The sequence below is a fragment of the Polyodon spathula genome, chromosome 22 (assembly GCF_017654505.1).
Source record: "Polyodon spathula isolate WHYD16114869_AA chromosome 22, ASM1765450v1, whole genome shotgun sequence".
Classification (NCBI taxonomy): domain Eukaryota; kingdom Metazoa; phylum Chordata; class Actinopteri; order Acipenseriformes; family Polyodontidae; genus Polyodon; species Polyodon spathula.
Genome location: NC_054555.1, coordinates 29,338,389 through 29,353,090, shown reverse-complemented (window position 1 = coordinate 29,353,090; position 14,702 = coordinate 29,338,389). Strand labels below are relative to the sequence as shown.

The 14,702-nt window shown below is 45.7% G+C and overlaps 1 protein-coding gene across 1 annotated transcript; it reads left to right on the top strand.

The window, feature by feature from the left end:
• Positions 1-760: 760 nt before the first annotated feature.
• On the top strand, positions 761-14,220 carry LOC121296845 (tricarboxylate transport protein B, mitochondrial). Its single transcript, XM_041222697.1, has 9 exons — positions 761-1,113; positions 4,591-4,698; positions 6,968-7,067; positions 10,267-10,405; positions 10,620-10,704; positions 11,188-11,292; positions 11,847-11,962; positions 12,050-12,123; positions 12,449-14,220. Exons 1-9 carry the CDS (start codon positions 1,002-1,004, stop codon positions 12,561-12,563), a joined length of 954 nt encoding a protein of 317 aa, XP_041078631.1. The 5' UTR covers positions 761-1,001; the 3' UTR covers positions 12,564-14,220.
• The last annotated feature ends 482 nt before the right edge of the window (positions 14,221-14,702 follow it).

Here is a 14,702-nt window from a genome sequence, read left to right as displayed (position 1 = left end):
AGCACAGATCATAAACTCTTACCTACCAGGGCTAAATAACTTCATTGAATCAGATAAACGTTTCTTTGGTTTATGTGCTATCACGAAGCGGCTTGTCCAGTTCTCCTTCCCTGTCTGGTTTTTCATGTGATCCTTGATTGGAAAAAAAACCGTATACCCTTAACCTAGATCTGTGTGAACTGGATAGCCAGCAGCGCGGATTCTTTGGATGATGAAGCAATGCGTGTGGAATGCTGTGGTTCTCTTCGGCAGTTCACTTCTCTCCGGACTCAGAGATAGGGCAATGTTGTACTGAATTCTGTGTTACGCAAACAGACCGTGGACAAACATGAAGAAACGCTTCTAGTCAAACACGCGTAATGCACATAATATATTGTGTTAAGTTGCACTGAATTGAGCATCTATATATATATATATATATATATATATATATATATATATATATATATATATATTAGACACACACACACACACACACACAGTGTGTGTTTATTGTTTGTGGTATTTGATGCGTAGTCAATGGACAAACTGGCAAAAAAGCAGCCAATCTTAAAACTTGCTTACATTGATGAAATCTGTTCGGTTCCACCTCAATGCGGCTGCGCTGCGAGAGAGTTGCTTTCTCTTTTGAGGCGGCGACGCAGCGTAACAAAGCCCCGCCCAGCCCCAGCAGGGACAGAGCCTAGGGATTGAGTAAGCCAGCCCAGCAGGGTCTGTGTGATCGCAGGGACAGAGCCTAGGGATTGAGTAAGCCAGCCCAACAGGGTCTGTGTGATCAGCACCCTTCACAGGAGGGCACAGCGCACATGCCGACAAAACACCGATCATTAACGATCTGTTTGAGTTAGTGCCTTTTAAATGTGTTTTAGCAGCTGAAGTTATAGCGTGTCTCCATTACGTGGCACCGGAAAGCAGTCTTCTTTTTATTTAAAAAGAAAAACAACAACAACAACAACAGTTTCGGTTTAGTTAGCTAGTTGTGTAAATCTATTTTCGAAACCATGTCTGGCCCTCAAAGATTTGCAAGCCCGTTTCACAGACCTCACTGCCTTGCAGCTGCTGCCCCGGCTGGTAAAACGAAGCTAACTCACCCTGGCAAGGCTATTTTAGCAGGTACGTAAATACGTTTTCTTTCTCTCCTAGTAGTTACTGCATGCACTGTCTGTCAGGCTGTGTTACACACGGTGTGCGTCTGTCCTGGTGTTTGTGCAGGTCTGTGACTCGCAGAGTTAGCAGACTGCAGCATTCCCTTAGAAACCAAGACACCCATTGCAACGTTGTGTCGGTGTTTCGTCAGTTTGCTCTGAGTTGCTGTTAGTTGTTTTGCAGATCGCTGTGTGCAGTCAAGCTGCTTCTCGACGTGACAGTGAGCTGACTCCAGCTAACATTGTGATAGCTGGCAATACGTGTTCCATAGCTGCTGGGCTGTGACTTAATAACTATTCATAAAATACAAAAACCCAGCCTGCCTGGGTACTTCAAATATAACTACCACTATGCTTTTGTAATTTACAACATGACAACCACATTCATGTGTGTGAGTACACGAATAACAATGAGAGCATCGCTGTGCTTTATTTATATTTCTGCTGCTTTCAAACAATACAGTTACTGATCAGAGTAAGGAGAAGCAAGCTGCTGCGTTTCAACAGGGATCATTGAAAACATCCTTAGAGAGAGTCGGGGTGTGTTTCACACAGAGACGAGCAGAGTAAGGCAGGCTTCACAACTGCAAACTGGAAGCGTACAGCCTCTTTCATAGGGAAGCTTGAAAAGCTGGCTTTGAAAAGTTGATGTAAAATGTACAAACCAGCCAACAAAGACAACAATTAGGCTTCAGAGCTTAGTAATAGTTTGATTGGGCAGCGAGCGATTAAAGAAAACACGCCTTTATTGTATTAAAAGATTAATTCAAACCGGAAGTTAGTCATTGCTTGTGACACTGCAGCGTCTTGTTCAACAGGGATGGGGGGGTGATGTAGTTTAGGAATTCAAATTCAGACAGTCCAGCAGCACATTCCTGCTTTTCCTGTGAGTTTAATAACACAACCTGAGCTTGTTACCTATAAACTGGGGCTGATCAAGCCAAGCACAGTGTTAGTGTACAGTAAACACATTACAAACGGCAGCCTATATTCATCAGTCGTCCGGGTTTAACCCTGTAATTGCTGCTGTGCTTGGTTTGAAGTTCCTGCGTGCATGAAGCACACTGCCAAACCTCATTCTGGGCATGGACAGTGCTGTAGAGGTATTGAATTTGTGCAGAATAGCGCCCTTTAATCACAGGCGAGTCCCGGAGACCAGGGTAGTCAGTATTTGTAGCAGAGTATTTGGAGACCAGGAGCTCCTACGTTTGTAAACCTCATGAGCCAGTAGACTGCCCTGCTTTTCCTGTGTGCAGCCCACCTTGTTGTATAAATAGGTAGAGGTATGAGCACGTGGTCGACAGGATCTCACATTGCTCTGTGACGCAAAGCATTGCTAAAAACAAGCTGACATACAGCAGCCAGTGTGTATATATAAAAAGACATATGCACCTCATACAGGAAACGAATGACCTGTCAGGAGTGGGCTGGGTGTTGGAAGGAGTGTACTAATGCTAGATGAGGTTTACTTTGTGGGTGGGTGTGTTTACTTGTGCACAAATATATATGTAGACATAGAAAAATTTTCTTGAGCATGTGTATCTCAGTTCAAGTAACTATCTTGTATGACAAAGTAGGATCTGCATTTTTGCACAGGAAGCACCAAATAAAACCTACATCGTGACATATCTACAGATTTCTGGTTAAATTTCTGGATATTACACTCCACTGCACTGAATCCCATGCACCGAGGCATCTCTTCCCAACACTCAGCTGCGGCCCAAGTCTTCATGAAATGGCAGGTCCTGTTACTGCTGTCCTTTCTTGTACTGCACATGAAGCAGCACTTCGAGCTCTTCCACGCTTCACTACGGCTGTGAAGACTGTGGGATTCACTTTGTCCTTGTTCTGGACAGAGTTCTGCTGTACAATGTATCTCTGTGTAGTCTCTGCTGGTTCATTCAGTTCTGCATGTGCCCCATGTTCTGTGTTTGGGGTTTGAGTGCTAGAATGTACTCTAAAACAGGCTCCTGCTTTCTTGTGTGTGTGTGTGTCACATTTTAATTGAGTGCCAACCCTGTTGGGTTATTGTTCTCATTTTAATTAGTATTATGACAGGTGGTTCATTGAGACTGTTTGCGGTGAATGTTATTGCAGTGTGCTCATTAATAGAAATGTTTGCTGTAGAGACAGGGGCCTGCACTGTAGCTGTGTGAAGGCAGACAGACACACCCCTTCCACATGACGGACAGGTCTTTCTAGTTCTGCTCTTTCCATGCTGGTATGTAAGAGAGAATGCAGTGAGTCAGGTTCACTCTGGAACCTGTGAGGGTGGGGTTATGCATCTTCTATTGTTAGGTCAATTTAAAGAGATTGCCAAAACAACCGATTCCCATCTTATCTAGTTACAACAACATTGTCTGGCTTGTGTTTTTAACTGGCTGCCAATCTCAGCCAATAATACGTTGACTGTCTGTCTGTGTGGACCCTGTTTCTGTTTGCTGTCTGTTCATCTGCTGTCCTCTTTGCTGCTAGATGAAGATATGTCCTGGGGTCTGCTTTTTGCTTTTAAAGAAACTGATACACAAAGTAATTGTAAAGAAGACGATGAGCGCGTCAGTTAGGATCACTCTGCTATTCCCGTCCTGTGTATTCTTTATTGCCACGTCCTGATGCTCTCTCTTCTCAGGCAGTGAATGAGGAGCTCTTGGCTGCCAACCTCCTCAGCTGTGCACAGTGACAGGCAGCTCCTCTTCAGCAGGATTGAGGTTCGGTTAGGGTGTCCGAATTGAATAGCAGACAAACCCTCAACTTTGTGCAGGATGTGCAGTGCTACCATTTTCAACTGCAGAACACAGATGAGAGTTGAAACAGTGCGCTGTCCTCAATAGTCATGCTTTACCATTCCAGTAGAAGCTGTGGCAAAGAAACCTTCATATTCTTTAAATTGAGCTTTTATTTAAGAGATTGCCCAGAGTCAATAAAAACTGGAATGGAGCTGCTTGGTTAGGCAGGGTTCTGCTAGTTTATTAGACCCACACTATCAGACCCAGCAAGATAAGACACTTCTTGTCACCAGTGCTGGTGTACATTTGTTTCACCTAACAGAGCAAATTTACATTAACACTGTAGATTGCATTCATGTGAAGTCTGTGTGACTATTCCCAGCTGCCCACAGGTACTCAGATATTGAAATAAGATGTAGGACCATTCACAGAGGCCCTTTTCATATGTTGACAGAGCAGAGTCCTTTTGTTCCAGATGATGTGCAATAACCTATCTGCAGCTCCAGGAAGGGCTTGCCTCACCCTTGTAATGGTTTTAGAATTTTTAAGAGAATGAAGTCAGTCCCTGGAATAGGGCTGCGATCTCGTTTTCCTAAAGCCACAGAAACTGCCTCAAACTGAGTCCCACACTCTTTAGAAATAGGGCTCTGTATTCTAGAGGCCTCCCCAAGGTGAATTTTCCAGATGTGCCTCTAACTGGGTTCTGTCTTATTTTGCAGGTGGGATTGCTGGAGGTATAGAGATCTGCATAACGTTTCCCACAGAATATGTCAAAACACAGCTGCAGCTGGATGCCAAGGCCAATCCACCGCGCTATAAAGGCATCGGTAAGTACAGTCCCTTACTGAGTGAGCGGCACGGAGCATTTCTCCTTCAGCTACGAGAGAGACATGATCGTGCCCAACATTAGAAAGCCTTGCAGAAACAAATGGGCACTTTTGACTTTTTTCCATGCACAGACTGCATCAAACCATTCAGTAGGGTTACATTTGAACTGTGCTTGCAGTACCTTTCCACACAAACAGTTTCCCTGCGAGTCAGCATGTCTGGCTAGTAGGAAAGCGAAGGACTGGACACGCTTGGCTAATCTGTGCACTTTGGTACTGTATCTACCCAGCAGGTTAATCAGTGCAGCTTGTGCAACATCTCTTGAACACACTTTGCACCTGGTAAGCATTACTGGAGAGCGTGGTTTATTGGAGTTTCTCAGAGCACCTTCACACAAACCCTTATACCTTTTCCACAATTACTTTGCATTTTCTTCCATGTGTTTCCCATAGTTATGCTATGCATTTACCATAGTTACCAAATTTATATGCATTGCCATATATTTCTTACCAGTGATTTACAATGCTTTCTCTATGCTTTATTATTATGGGTAACTTTTATAAGGGAACACATTGGCTTTTTCTGTACATGCAACTCCAATTAATTCCACTGACAGAACTGTCAGGCTGGAATTCTAGAGCCTGCATATTAATGGAATATCGCAGCGTTCCGCTTCGGCAGAGTTATTTGGTTCTGAGCTCCTTTGAACACAGCAGAAATGTCACATTGTATAATAAAGGTCTGTTGTTTCAGAGTGCATTCATGCAGATAGGAATTTGAGATATGAGGACCAATTAAACAAAGGCTAGAGCATTAGCCAAGCCCATCTACACACGGGCTGCCTCAATGAAGATATTAAAACCAGCTTGCTCATCATTCCATGTAGGCACAGATACAGTACTCTCAATCAGCTGAGGTAGGAAGGGCACGTCTAGCACACGCTAGCTGCTCATCAGTGTTCTGTTGAAAATGCTGCAGTGACGCGTAATGTGCCCCCGATGACATGTTGTGCAAGTTTGTAAAAGACAAATATCTCTCTGTTTCAGTATCCAGTAATGCTCACATGTGCATACTCTGCAAACATTACCTTACTGTGTACAAAGTGTGTTTTGGAGAAGTTACAGTGATTGTAAGAGCAATAACCCTTTATCAGTCAGGTCTGTACCACAAGAGATTACTGATCATGTAGTCTTTGGTTTTAGTGCACTGGAGCTCCCTTTCGAATGGGGCAGGCAGCCTCAGCACTTCCAGTCTGGGTCTTAGACCAGCGAATCCCCTGGCCAGGTCCTAATCATGAATCATTTAACTCCAGGACCGATGTAATCTTGCGTGTGTTTTGTTAGACACAAAGCTCCCAGCTCCAGTCTTGTTCCTGATCCCTTTCTCGGTGTGTAACAGTGTCGTTCTCTCTGTTCTTGCTCCTGATCCCTTCTCTCGGTGTGTAACAGTGTCGTTCTCTCTGTTCTTGCTCCTGATCCCTTCTCTCGGTGTGTAACAGTGTCGTTCTCTCTGTTCTTGCTCCTGATCCCTTCTCTCGGTGTGTAACAGTGTCGTTCTCTCTTTTCTTGCTCCTGATCCCTTCTCTCGGTGTGTAACAGTGTCGTTCTCTCTGTTCTTGCTCCTGATCCCTTCTCTCGGTGTGTAACAGTGTCGTTCTCTCTGTTCTTGCTCCTGATCCCTTCTCTCTGTGTGTAACAGTGTCGTTCTCTCTGTTCTTGCTCCTGATCCCTTCTCTCGGTGTGTAACAGTGTCGTTCTCTCTGTTCTTGCTCCTGATCCCTTCTCTCGGTGTGTAACAGTGTCGTTCTCTCTGTTCTTGCTCCTGATCCCTTCTCTCGGTGTGTAACAGTGTCGTTCTCTCTGTTCTTGCTCCTGATCCCTTCTCTCGGTGTGTAACAGTGTCGTTCTCTCTGTTCTTGCTCCTGATCCCTTCTCTCGGTGTGTAACAGTGTCGTTCTCTCTGTTCTTGCTCCTGATCCCTTCTCTCGGTGTGTAACAGTGTCGTTCTCTCTGTTCTTGCTCCTGATCCCTTCTCTCGGTGTGTAACAGTGTCGTTCTCTCTGTTCTTGCTCCTGATCCCTTCTCTCGGTGTGTAACAGTGTCGTTCTCTCTGTTCTTGCTCCTGATCCCTTCTCTCGGTGTGTAACAGTGTCGTTCTCTCTGTTCTTGCTCCTGATCCCTTCTCTCGGTGTGTAACAGTGTCGTTCTCTCTGTTCTTGCTCCTGATCCCTTCTCTCGGTGTGTAACAGTGTCGTTCTCTCCCCTGCAGTTGACTGCGTGAAGCTGACAGTTAAGAGTCATGGGGTGCAAGGGCTGTACCGGGGGCTCAGCTCGCTGGTCTATGGCTCCATACCCAAGGCTGCAGTCAGGTATGCGCTCCGAAAACTCCTGGCAGCTTAATCTGTGTCCTGCTCCAGCACTGGAGGACATGGAGAGCATAACCATTGCAGCTACTCTAACCTGCACTGCGCTGTCTTACTGTCCACCAGGGGTCACTCTGGAGAATTTACATTAGCTTTACTCACAAATGGTAAAAGGAAATCATATTCCTAAATACAGAGGCTATTTAAAATAAAATAAAACAATCAACACTGCAGTAAATGTCGTTGGAAACATAATTGGTGAAGGATTCAGCATGGTGGTAATGGCTGTTTACGGGGGAATTAAAAGAATCGTCTGCATACTAACAGCCTAACCGCACAAGGCTTGCACTGCTGGGGTCCTGCATGCTTCAGTGGCTGGGCTGACCGGGTCACAGGGGTCTTCAGGAGGTCACCAGTGCTCTCCAGTTCATTAGGACAGGCTTGCCCGAGCTGCTGCCAGTGGAGCACCAGTATAGAGCGAGTGGAATAAGTGGAGCTTTGGTTAGCCATGATGGACATGAGCCCTAGTGCTGGCAACCATCCTCCAAATTACTGCCCTGTTCTGTGCATGAGAGGAAACCAATTCTAAACAGAATCCACTGGCACTTTGAAGGCAGGGCTGATATTCCTCAAACAGCAGGGGCAGAGTGGAATTAATCAAACTACAAGAAGATCCCAGAACTACTTTGCCAGAACCTTTTATATGTAGTCTGGTAATAGCAGCGTAGTCTGATAATAGCAGCAACCCTTCTGGGCTGTTTAATCATTACCACTGAGGAGGGTCTTCAACCAGGGTCTCAGTAGTGTTTGAAACGAGGAACTTTCGGTTCGAATTGTCATCCAGGAAAGGCTGGATACCTGGTGCTGAAGGGGTTAAAGTCTAGCTAGCATGAATGAAACGGCAGAGCCCTTCAGAAATGCACAATGAGCTGGGGACGGTGCAGAGAGCTGCTTGGCTCTCTCTTTGTTGAACTGTTAATCCAGACGTGTTCCATTCCCATTTGTGGCTGTCCTGCCCAACGGGGAACCACGATGAATAGTTTGCTGCATTATTGTCTTCCTCTGGGCTCGAGGGCCATTTGATTGCCACAGTCTATATGATTCGTGGACAGCGTGCAGGTTATTCTGATTAGCAACCACCAGAAAAAAGAGCAGAGATGGTTATGCGTGTTCCCATCGGCTGAAAGCACTTTAAATCAAACAGCTGTTAATGCTGGGAATCGATTGTGAATCCATATCTGCAGCAACCAGTGGCAGTGCATTGCATTAGCTGATGTCATGGAAGGGAGTCAATCCCTCCCATTGCATTACAGTTTGATCCATTCCTGGTTTTACTATGAGTTTAATAAGACACACCAGAGCTTGTTACCTGTACACTGTGTATAATCAAGCTTGCAGGAAGACCTGCAATGGGTGAAACTGCTGTGCAATTGGAGTCTTATGTTTTGCTGCAAGATTGTATATAGGAATTGTCAGGCTCCACTGGGACAAGGTGACCCCTTGTGCACACGGCCCCCTAATGTAATTACTAATCAGTGAATTGAAGTATCCATTAGTCATCATATAGAAGACAGACACTTAGCAGAGGCTGTGTGTCTCAGAAAGTGTCTCTTCACTTAGCAGAAGCTGTGTGTCTCTGAACAGTGCCAGCATTTGAAAAGAGAAAACCGTGATTTGAATACTATTGAAGTGTCTGCTTTCAATTATTCTACGTCTCTTTGTATGGAGTGCTAAGAAATATGGAAATGCGTGTCAGCAGTTCATAACGAAAGATGTGGGGGAGCTTCAAAGCAATCTCAACCAAGCGCCCCATATAATCTACCATTCCTCTGCAGAAATTGAGTAGATAAGAGAATATATGAACGCCATGTCAGGAATCGCATGTCATCTAAAAAGACAAGAAGCCAAGCCTTTCTTTAATGGTCCTGGTACAGCGTCATTTTCAGACCACTTTGTTACACTATATGTAAACCAGTGTCAGGATTCAGCAGTACACAGGGCACACACTGCAGGCTGCTTGGTGGACGCGTTGCTCGGCTGCTTGGTGGATGCGTTGCTCGGCTGCTTGGTGGACGCGTTGCTCGGCTGCTTGGTGGATGCGTTGCTCGGCTGCTTGGTGGATGCGTTGCTCGGCTGCTTGGTGGATGCGTTGCTCGGCTGCTTGGTGGATGCGTTGCTCGGCTGCTTGGTGGATGCGTTGCTCGGCTGCTTGGTGGATGCGTTGCTCGGCTGCTTGGTGGATGCGTTGCTCGGCTGCTTGGTGGACGCGTTGCTCGGCTGCTTGGTGGACGCGTTGCTCGGCTGCTTGGTGGATGCGTTGCTCGGCTGCTTGGTGGACGCGTTGCTCGGCTGCTTGGTGGACGCGTTGCTCGGCTGCTTGGTGGACGCGTTGCTCGGCTGCTTGGTGGATGCGTTGCTCGGCTGCTTGGTGGATGCGTTGCTCGGCTGCTTGGTGGATGCGTTGCTCGGCTGCTTGGTGGACGCGTTGCTCGGCTGCTTGGTGGATGCGTTGCTCGGCTGCTTGGTGGACGCGTTGCTCGGCTGCTTGGTGGACGCGTTGCTCGGCTGCTTGGTGGACGCGTTGCTCGGCTGCTTGGTGGATGCGTTGCTCGGCTGCTTGGTGGACGCGTTGCTCGGCTGCTTGGTGGACGCGTTGCTCGGCTGCTTGGTGGACGCGTTGCTCGGCTGCTTGGTGGACGCGTTGCTCGGCTGCTTGGTGGACGCGTTGCTCGGCTGCTTGGTGGACGCGTTGCTCGGCTGCTTGGTGGACGCGTTGCTCGGCTGCTTGGTGGACGCGTTGCTCGGCTGCTTGGTGGACGCGTTGCTCGGCTGCTTGGTGGATGCGTTGCTCGGCTGCTTGGTGGACGCGTTGCTCGGCTGCTTGGTGGATGCGTTGCTCGGCTGCTTGGTGGATGCGTTGCTCGGCTGCTTGGTGGATTGCTCGGCTGCTTGGTGGATGCGTTGCTCGGCTGCTTGGTGGATGCGTTGCTCGGCTGCTTGGTGGACGCGTTGCTCGGCTGCTTGGTGGATGCGTTGCTCGGCTGCTTGGTGGATGCGTTGCTCGGCTGCTTGGTGGATGCGTTGCTCGGCTGCTTGGTGGATGCGTTGCTCGGCTGCTTGGTGGATGCGTTGCTCGGCTGCTTGGTGGATGCGTTGCTCGGCTGCAGGCTGTGTCACTGTCTGTTTCTTCTCCCCCATCCTCCAGGTTTGGCATGTTCGAGTTTCTCAGTAACCACATGAGAGATGAGAACGGGAAGCTGGACGGCACACGGGGGCTGCTGTGTGGACTGGGGGCCGGCGTGGCAGAGGCAGTGGTGGTGGTGTGCCCCATGGAGACCATCAAGGTAGAGCACAACTTCATTCCCGTCCCACAGTAAGCTACTCCCCTCCCCACTGCGGGGGATAGCAACACTAGAAAATACCCCCTCCTTATTATCCTCATACCATGTTATTGCCACTTTTGTGTAATTTGGTGAGTTTCCCTGATTTTAATGATATATATGTATTGTTGCTGTTGAACATCTGAAGTGATTGGTGGCTCCCGCTTTGACCCTGCAGGTGAAGTTCATTCATGATCAGTGCTCGGCCAAGCCGCAGTACAGGGGGTACTTCCAGGGAGTGAGGGAGATTATTCGGCAGCATGGTAAGAACTGCAGGGCACCATGCTGAGTCAACACTGCCATCTGCTGGCCATCACCTACAAGTGTTTTAAAAAAAAAATATGACATTTACATTGTGCTGTTGGGCACTATTCGCAAAGCTTTGGTTAAAGAATGTTTTTCATGAACAAAACAGTTTGGCATTCGTGGAGCTGTTCTAGAATGCTGTTGGCATCTTTAATAACAGTTTAATAACAAAATATCACGTTTCATTTTTATTAACTCACAAGTATAGCTTTGTGAATCAGGGCCAGTAACATTAACAGATACAGCATCTGACTCATTTTCTGTTGTTTGAAATTATGATTTTTTTTCAAGTACAATGTATTGAGAGAACCTTAGTTGATAAGTCAGAATGGTTTATACACTGTAATTGGAGTCTGTTTAATTTCAACAGTGGTAGATGTTAAAACCGCAGCCAGGTGGAGAGCTGTTATGAACTCTGCCTCTTTCTTGATGTTGTCCAGGTTTAAGAGGAACATATCAGGGTCTGACTGCAACGGTTCTGAAGCAGGGATCCAATCAGGCAATCCGCTTCTACGTCATGACGTCTCTGAAGAATTGGTATAAAGGTATTGCCTTTTCTTTTAATGACTGTATTTGATGCTCTTCCAGGTACCGCTGAATGCATTCTGGGACCCGAACGCCCATTAGAATGGAAGCGGGGACCGTGTTATATGAGAGAAAGAGCTTTGTATTCCCCTGACATTACTTTCCATGTGATAACAATTATGATTCTCACCTAGGATTTCAAACAGACAGGTTGATGCTGTGAATCAATGCGCTTCTGCCCACAGCCACTAGATGTCACTGTATCCATAGTGGTGGACAAAGGGTGTTTGTGGAAAGCAAAGCGTTGGAAAAGAGGGCAGACGGTGGCCATACTGGGACAGTTGAAATCTCAGCTTTTCCTGTGGTTTTAAATAAATCAGTATGAAGTAAAACATCCCCTTGCATTCTCCTTGCCCTCGTGATGTCCGTTACACATTCGTCATTTTGCAAATGCAAGGAAAACCAGTAATGGATCAAACTGCTGTGCAATGGGAGTCGTCTTCCCATCCCTGAAGTGAATGTCATGTCATTGTGTGTTTTGTGCTGGTTTTGACTGCCTGTTCTCCTCTCCCAGGTAATAACCCCAATAAGGATATGAACCCCTTGGTGACGGGTGCGTTTGGTGCCATTGCCGGAGCAGCCAGTGTGTTTGGGAACACCCCCATTGATGTGATTAAAACTCGAATGCAGGTACCCCATCGGCTCTGCTCCTTGTGCTGGGTTACTAGGGTTGAGACGTGATTGAAGCTGTGCTTGATAAACCTGTCTCTCTTTCAGGGACTCGAAGCCCACAAGTACAAAAACACAGTTAACTGCGCTTACCAAATCATGAAACATGAAGGACTGCGAGGGTGAGTTAACCATTGCAGTCGTCTCAATATCGCTGCTGCTGCTGAAGTGTGCTGCATCATTTGTTTATGTTTTAATAATGCTGTAATAGGCACAAAGTAATACTGGCATTACAGATGCAAACAGGGCAAATTATCCCAAGATGAAGTATTGTGTGTTCTGGATGCAGTGACTGCAAAAATGAAAATGCACCCCCAGTTTACCCTAACCAAAGAACTGAGCAGTGACTCCACGCCTCCGTCAGACAAAGGATCTCATCAGACAGTTTCCTGTGCTCCGGAGTACTGTAGTAGAGTATTTTGACACTGATGTCTTTGTTGTCTTCAGGTTTTACAAGGGAACTATCCCTCGGCTGGGTCGTGTCTGCCTGGACGTGGCCCTAGTGTTCGTTATTTATGAAGAGGTGGTGAAGGTCCTGAACCGGGTCTGGCAGACTGAATGAATGAGAGCAACCTGGAAACCAATAGTGCCATGGGGAGGAGGGGCTCGGAATGCTGTAGGAGGAGATACTGCTAATGATCGGTGTGCCATAGGCAATAGACCTATACAATATACTGCTAATGATCGGTGTGCCATAGGCAATAGACCTATACAATATGTATAGTTTATATTGTATAATATATATTCCAGTAATCCCAAATCTCCCTTGATGCTATTGTTTGGTCACATTAACCCTAAATGGTCTTGCATTCGCACCCATCAGGTTTTTTCTGTTTTAAGGCTTTTAAATATAATGTGTGTGTCGGTGTGCATTTTATCAGGACCTAAGAAGCAATCACAGGTAACACTAAGAAATGTGGAAAACGATCCTGCAGTTTCTTGGGACAGAACAAAGTCCCTGGCATTGTCAACGTGTGTGCCAAAAAAAAAAAAAAAAAAAAAGACTCATTTAGTCCAAACCTATGACACAGTTCGTTTTTATTTTATGCAAGTTTTAACCAAAAGAGGATCTCCTCAGTTTACGTTGCCTTCCCAAGCTACTTGTGTGTTCCAATCAGTTTCAGAATGACCTGTTTTAAGATGGGCATCTTAGCGTGGGGGACGGGACGACAGTATCTGAGGAAAATCTATATTCTTGAGGAGCAATGTTAAACGTTTAAATAGATCTTATTAATAATAATAATAATAATAATAATAATAATAATAATAATAATAATAATAATGTGCTTTGATTATTGCATGAATTTGTATTTTCCTTAAACAGAAAGCCCCCTGCCCCCAGTAAAGATTTCAGTTCATTATTTCATTCTGAATTTCTTTCAGTTTTTTGGTTTGCAATGTGCTTTGCACCTGAACTCCAGCATTTCTCTCAGTGCCAGCTTCCTCTGCTCTGCTTCGGAGTGAGCTTTGATCCACAGCCTTTCTTGTTCCTTCACTTATTCTCACTTGACGTGAGCTGCTGAAAAGTTCAATAAAACCTCCCTAGAAATCCCTGATTTTAATTGTGCCAAGAACTAGCAGCACTTCTGCCAGATGTGTTGATGTGCCAAAGGTGTTCTTTAATACAGGAATGTGGGATTGCTGTCAGCCTGGGTATAAGGGTTAGTATAAGTGTTGATGCACCGAGTCGAGCCAGACTGAGCCCCTAGACTGAAGTGTATCTCCGCGATAATGACGAGGATTGCTTTACATGGGGTCTGGGGGGAGGCAGTTAGAGTCAATACGTAATGTCTAATATATACAGTGTTACACAAACTGTACCTTGTAAATGACCCTGAATAGAAGGTTCATCGTTCCTGAAGCCACTTTCTAACTGGAAATTGATGGGTGAAAACTATTTTGTGTTTATATGAAAATATTCATATAATCTAAATATTCAAAATTGTAATTTTCCTTTTCGTTCGATATCCAGAAGACCCTTGCTTCTCTGATGCCTTGTGTAGTCCTTGTTTTTCATACTTCTGTTTCATCAAAACCCAGAGCTTCTACAGCTTCTACAGCTGTTATCGGCATGCGTTTGGTTCTGATTTTCTGATAGCTCAGATTAGGGAGAGTCCGTGCTCCAGGTAATCAAGCTTGCTGTGGCATTTCAGTTTGCATGCTGCTTGTAATTTTGCATTTTATTTCAGTTATTTTTGTTCCTCCCCCCCCCCCCCCCCCCCCCCCCCCTCATTTCCTTGTTCGGTGTAATTTGCAAGTTCAATGTATTATATATATATATATATATATATATATATATATATGTGGTTTTGTGTACACATGATGTAGCACTGGTGGTTAGGTGTGCTGTGAACTGTGGATACTTCTCAAGGTCAGTTCGTTGTGATCTGCAGTGATCACTCCGAGTCTCTGTCCTGCTTCAGTATCCTCCTCCCTGTGTCACTGATGCCCAGCAATATGAGTCATTTGTTCTTTGCCTTTTGAAATCATGCCAGGAACTGAAAGACCCTGACCTCTAGGTAACCTGCCTGTGTCACGTATATATGTGTATGTGGGATTGTGTGTTTTTGTGCTGTGTAGCGTTGTCCACTATGTACTGTAACATGTATGTGACTTTTAATAAGCAGAGTGCCTCTCTCTGTGTTTTAATATATTAACTGTTAAAATGATTAATAAATTAATAATGTGAAATGTTAAAGCA

Bases quoted from the DNA above. Each gene is read 5' to 3' on its own strand.
- LOC121296845 (XM_041222697.1), top strand. From the start codon at position 1,002: ATGTCTGGCCCTCAAAGATTTGCAAGCCCGTTTCACAGACCTCACTGC. The intron at 10,705-11,187 runs GTAAGAACTGCA...GATGTTGTCCAG, and splicing joins GGAGATTATTCGGCAGCATG to GTTTAAGAGGAACATATCAG. The intron at 11,963-12,049 runs GTACCCCATCGG...TCTCTCTTTCAG, and splicing joins TGATTAAAACTCGAATGCAG to GGACTCGAAGCCCACAAGTA.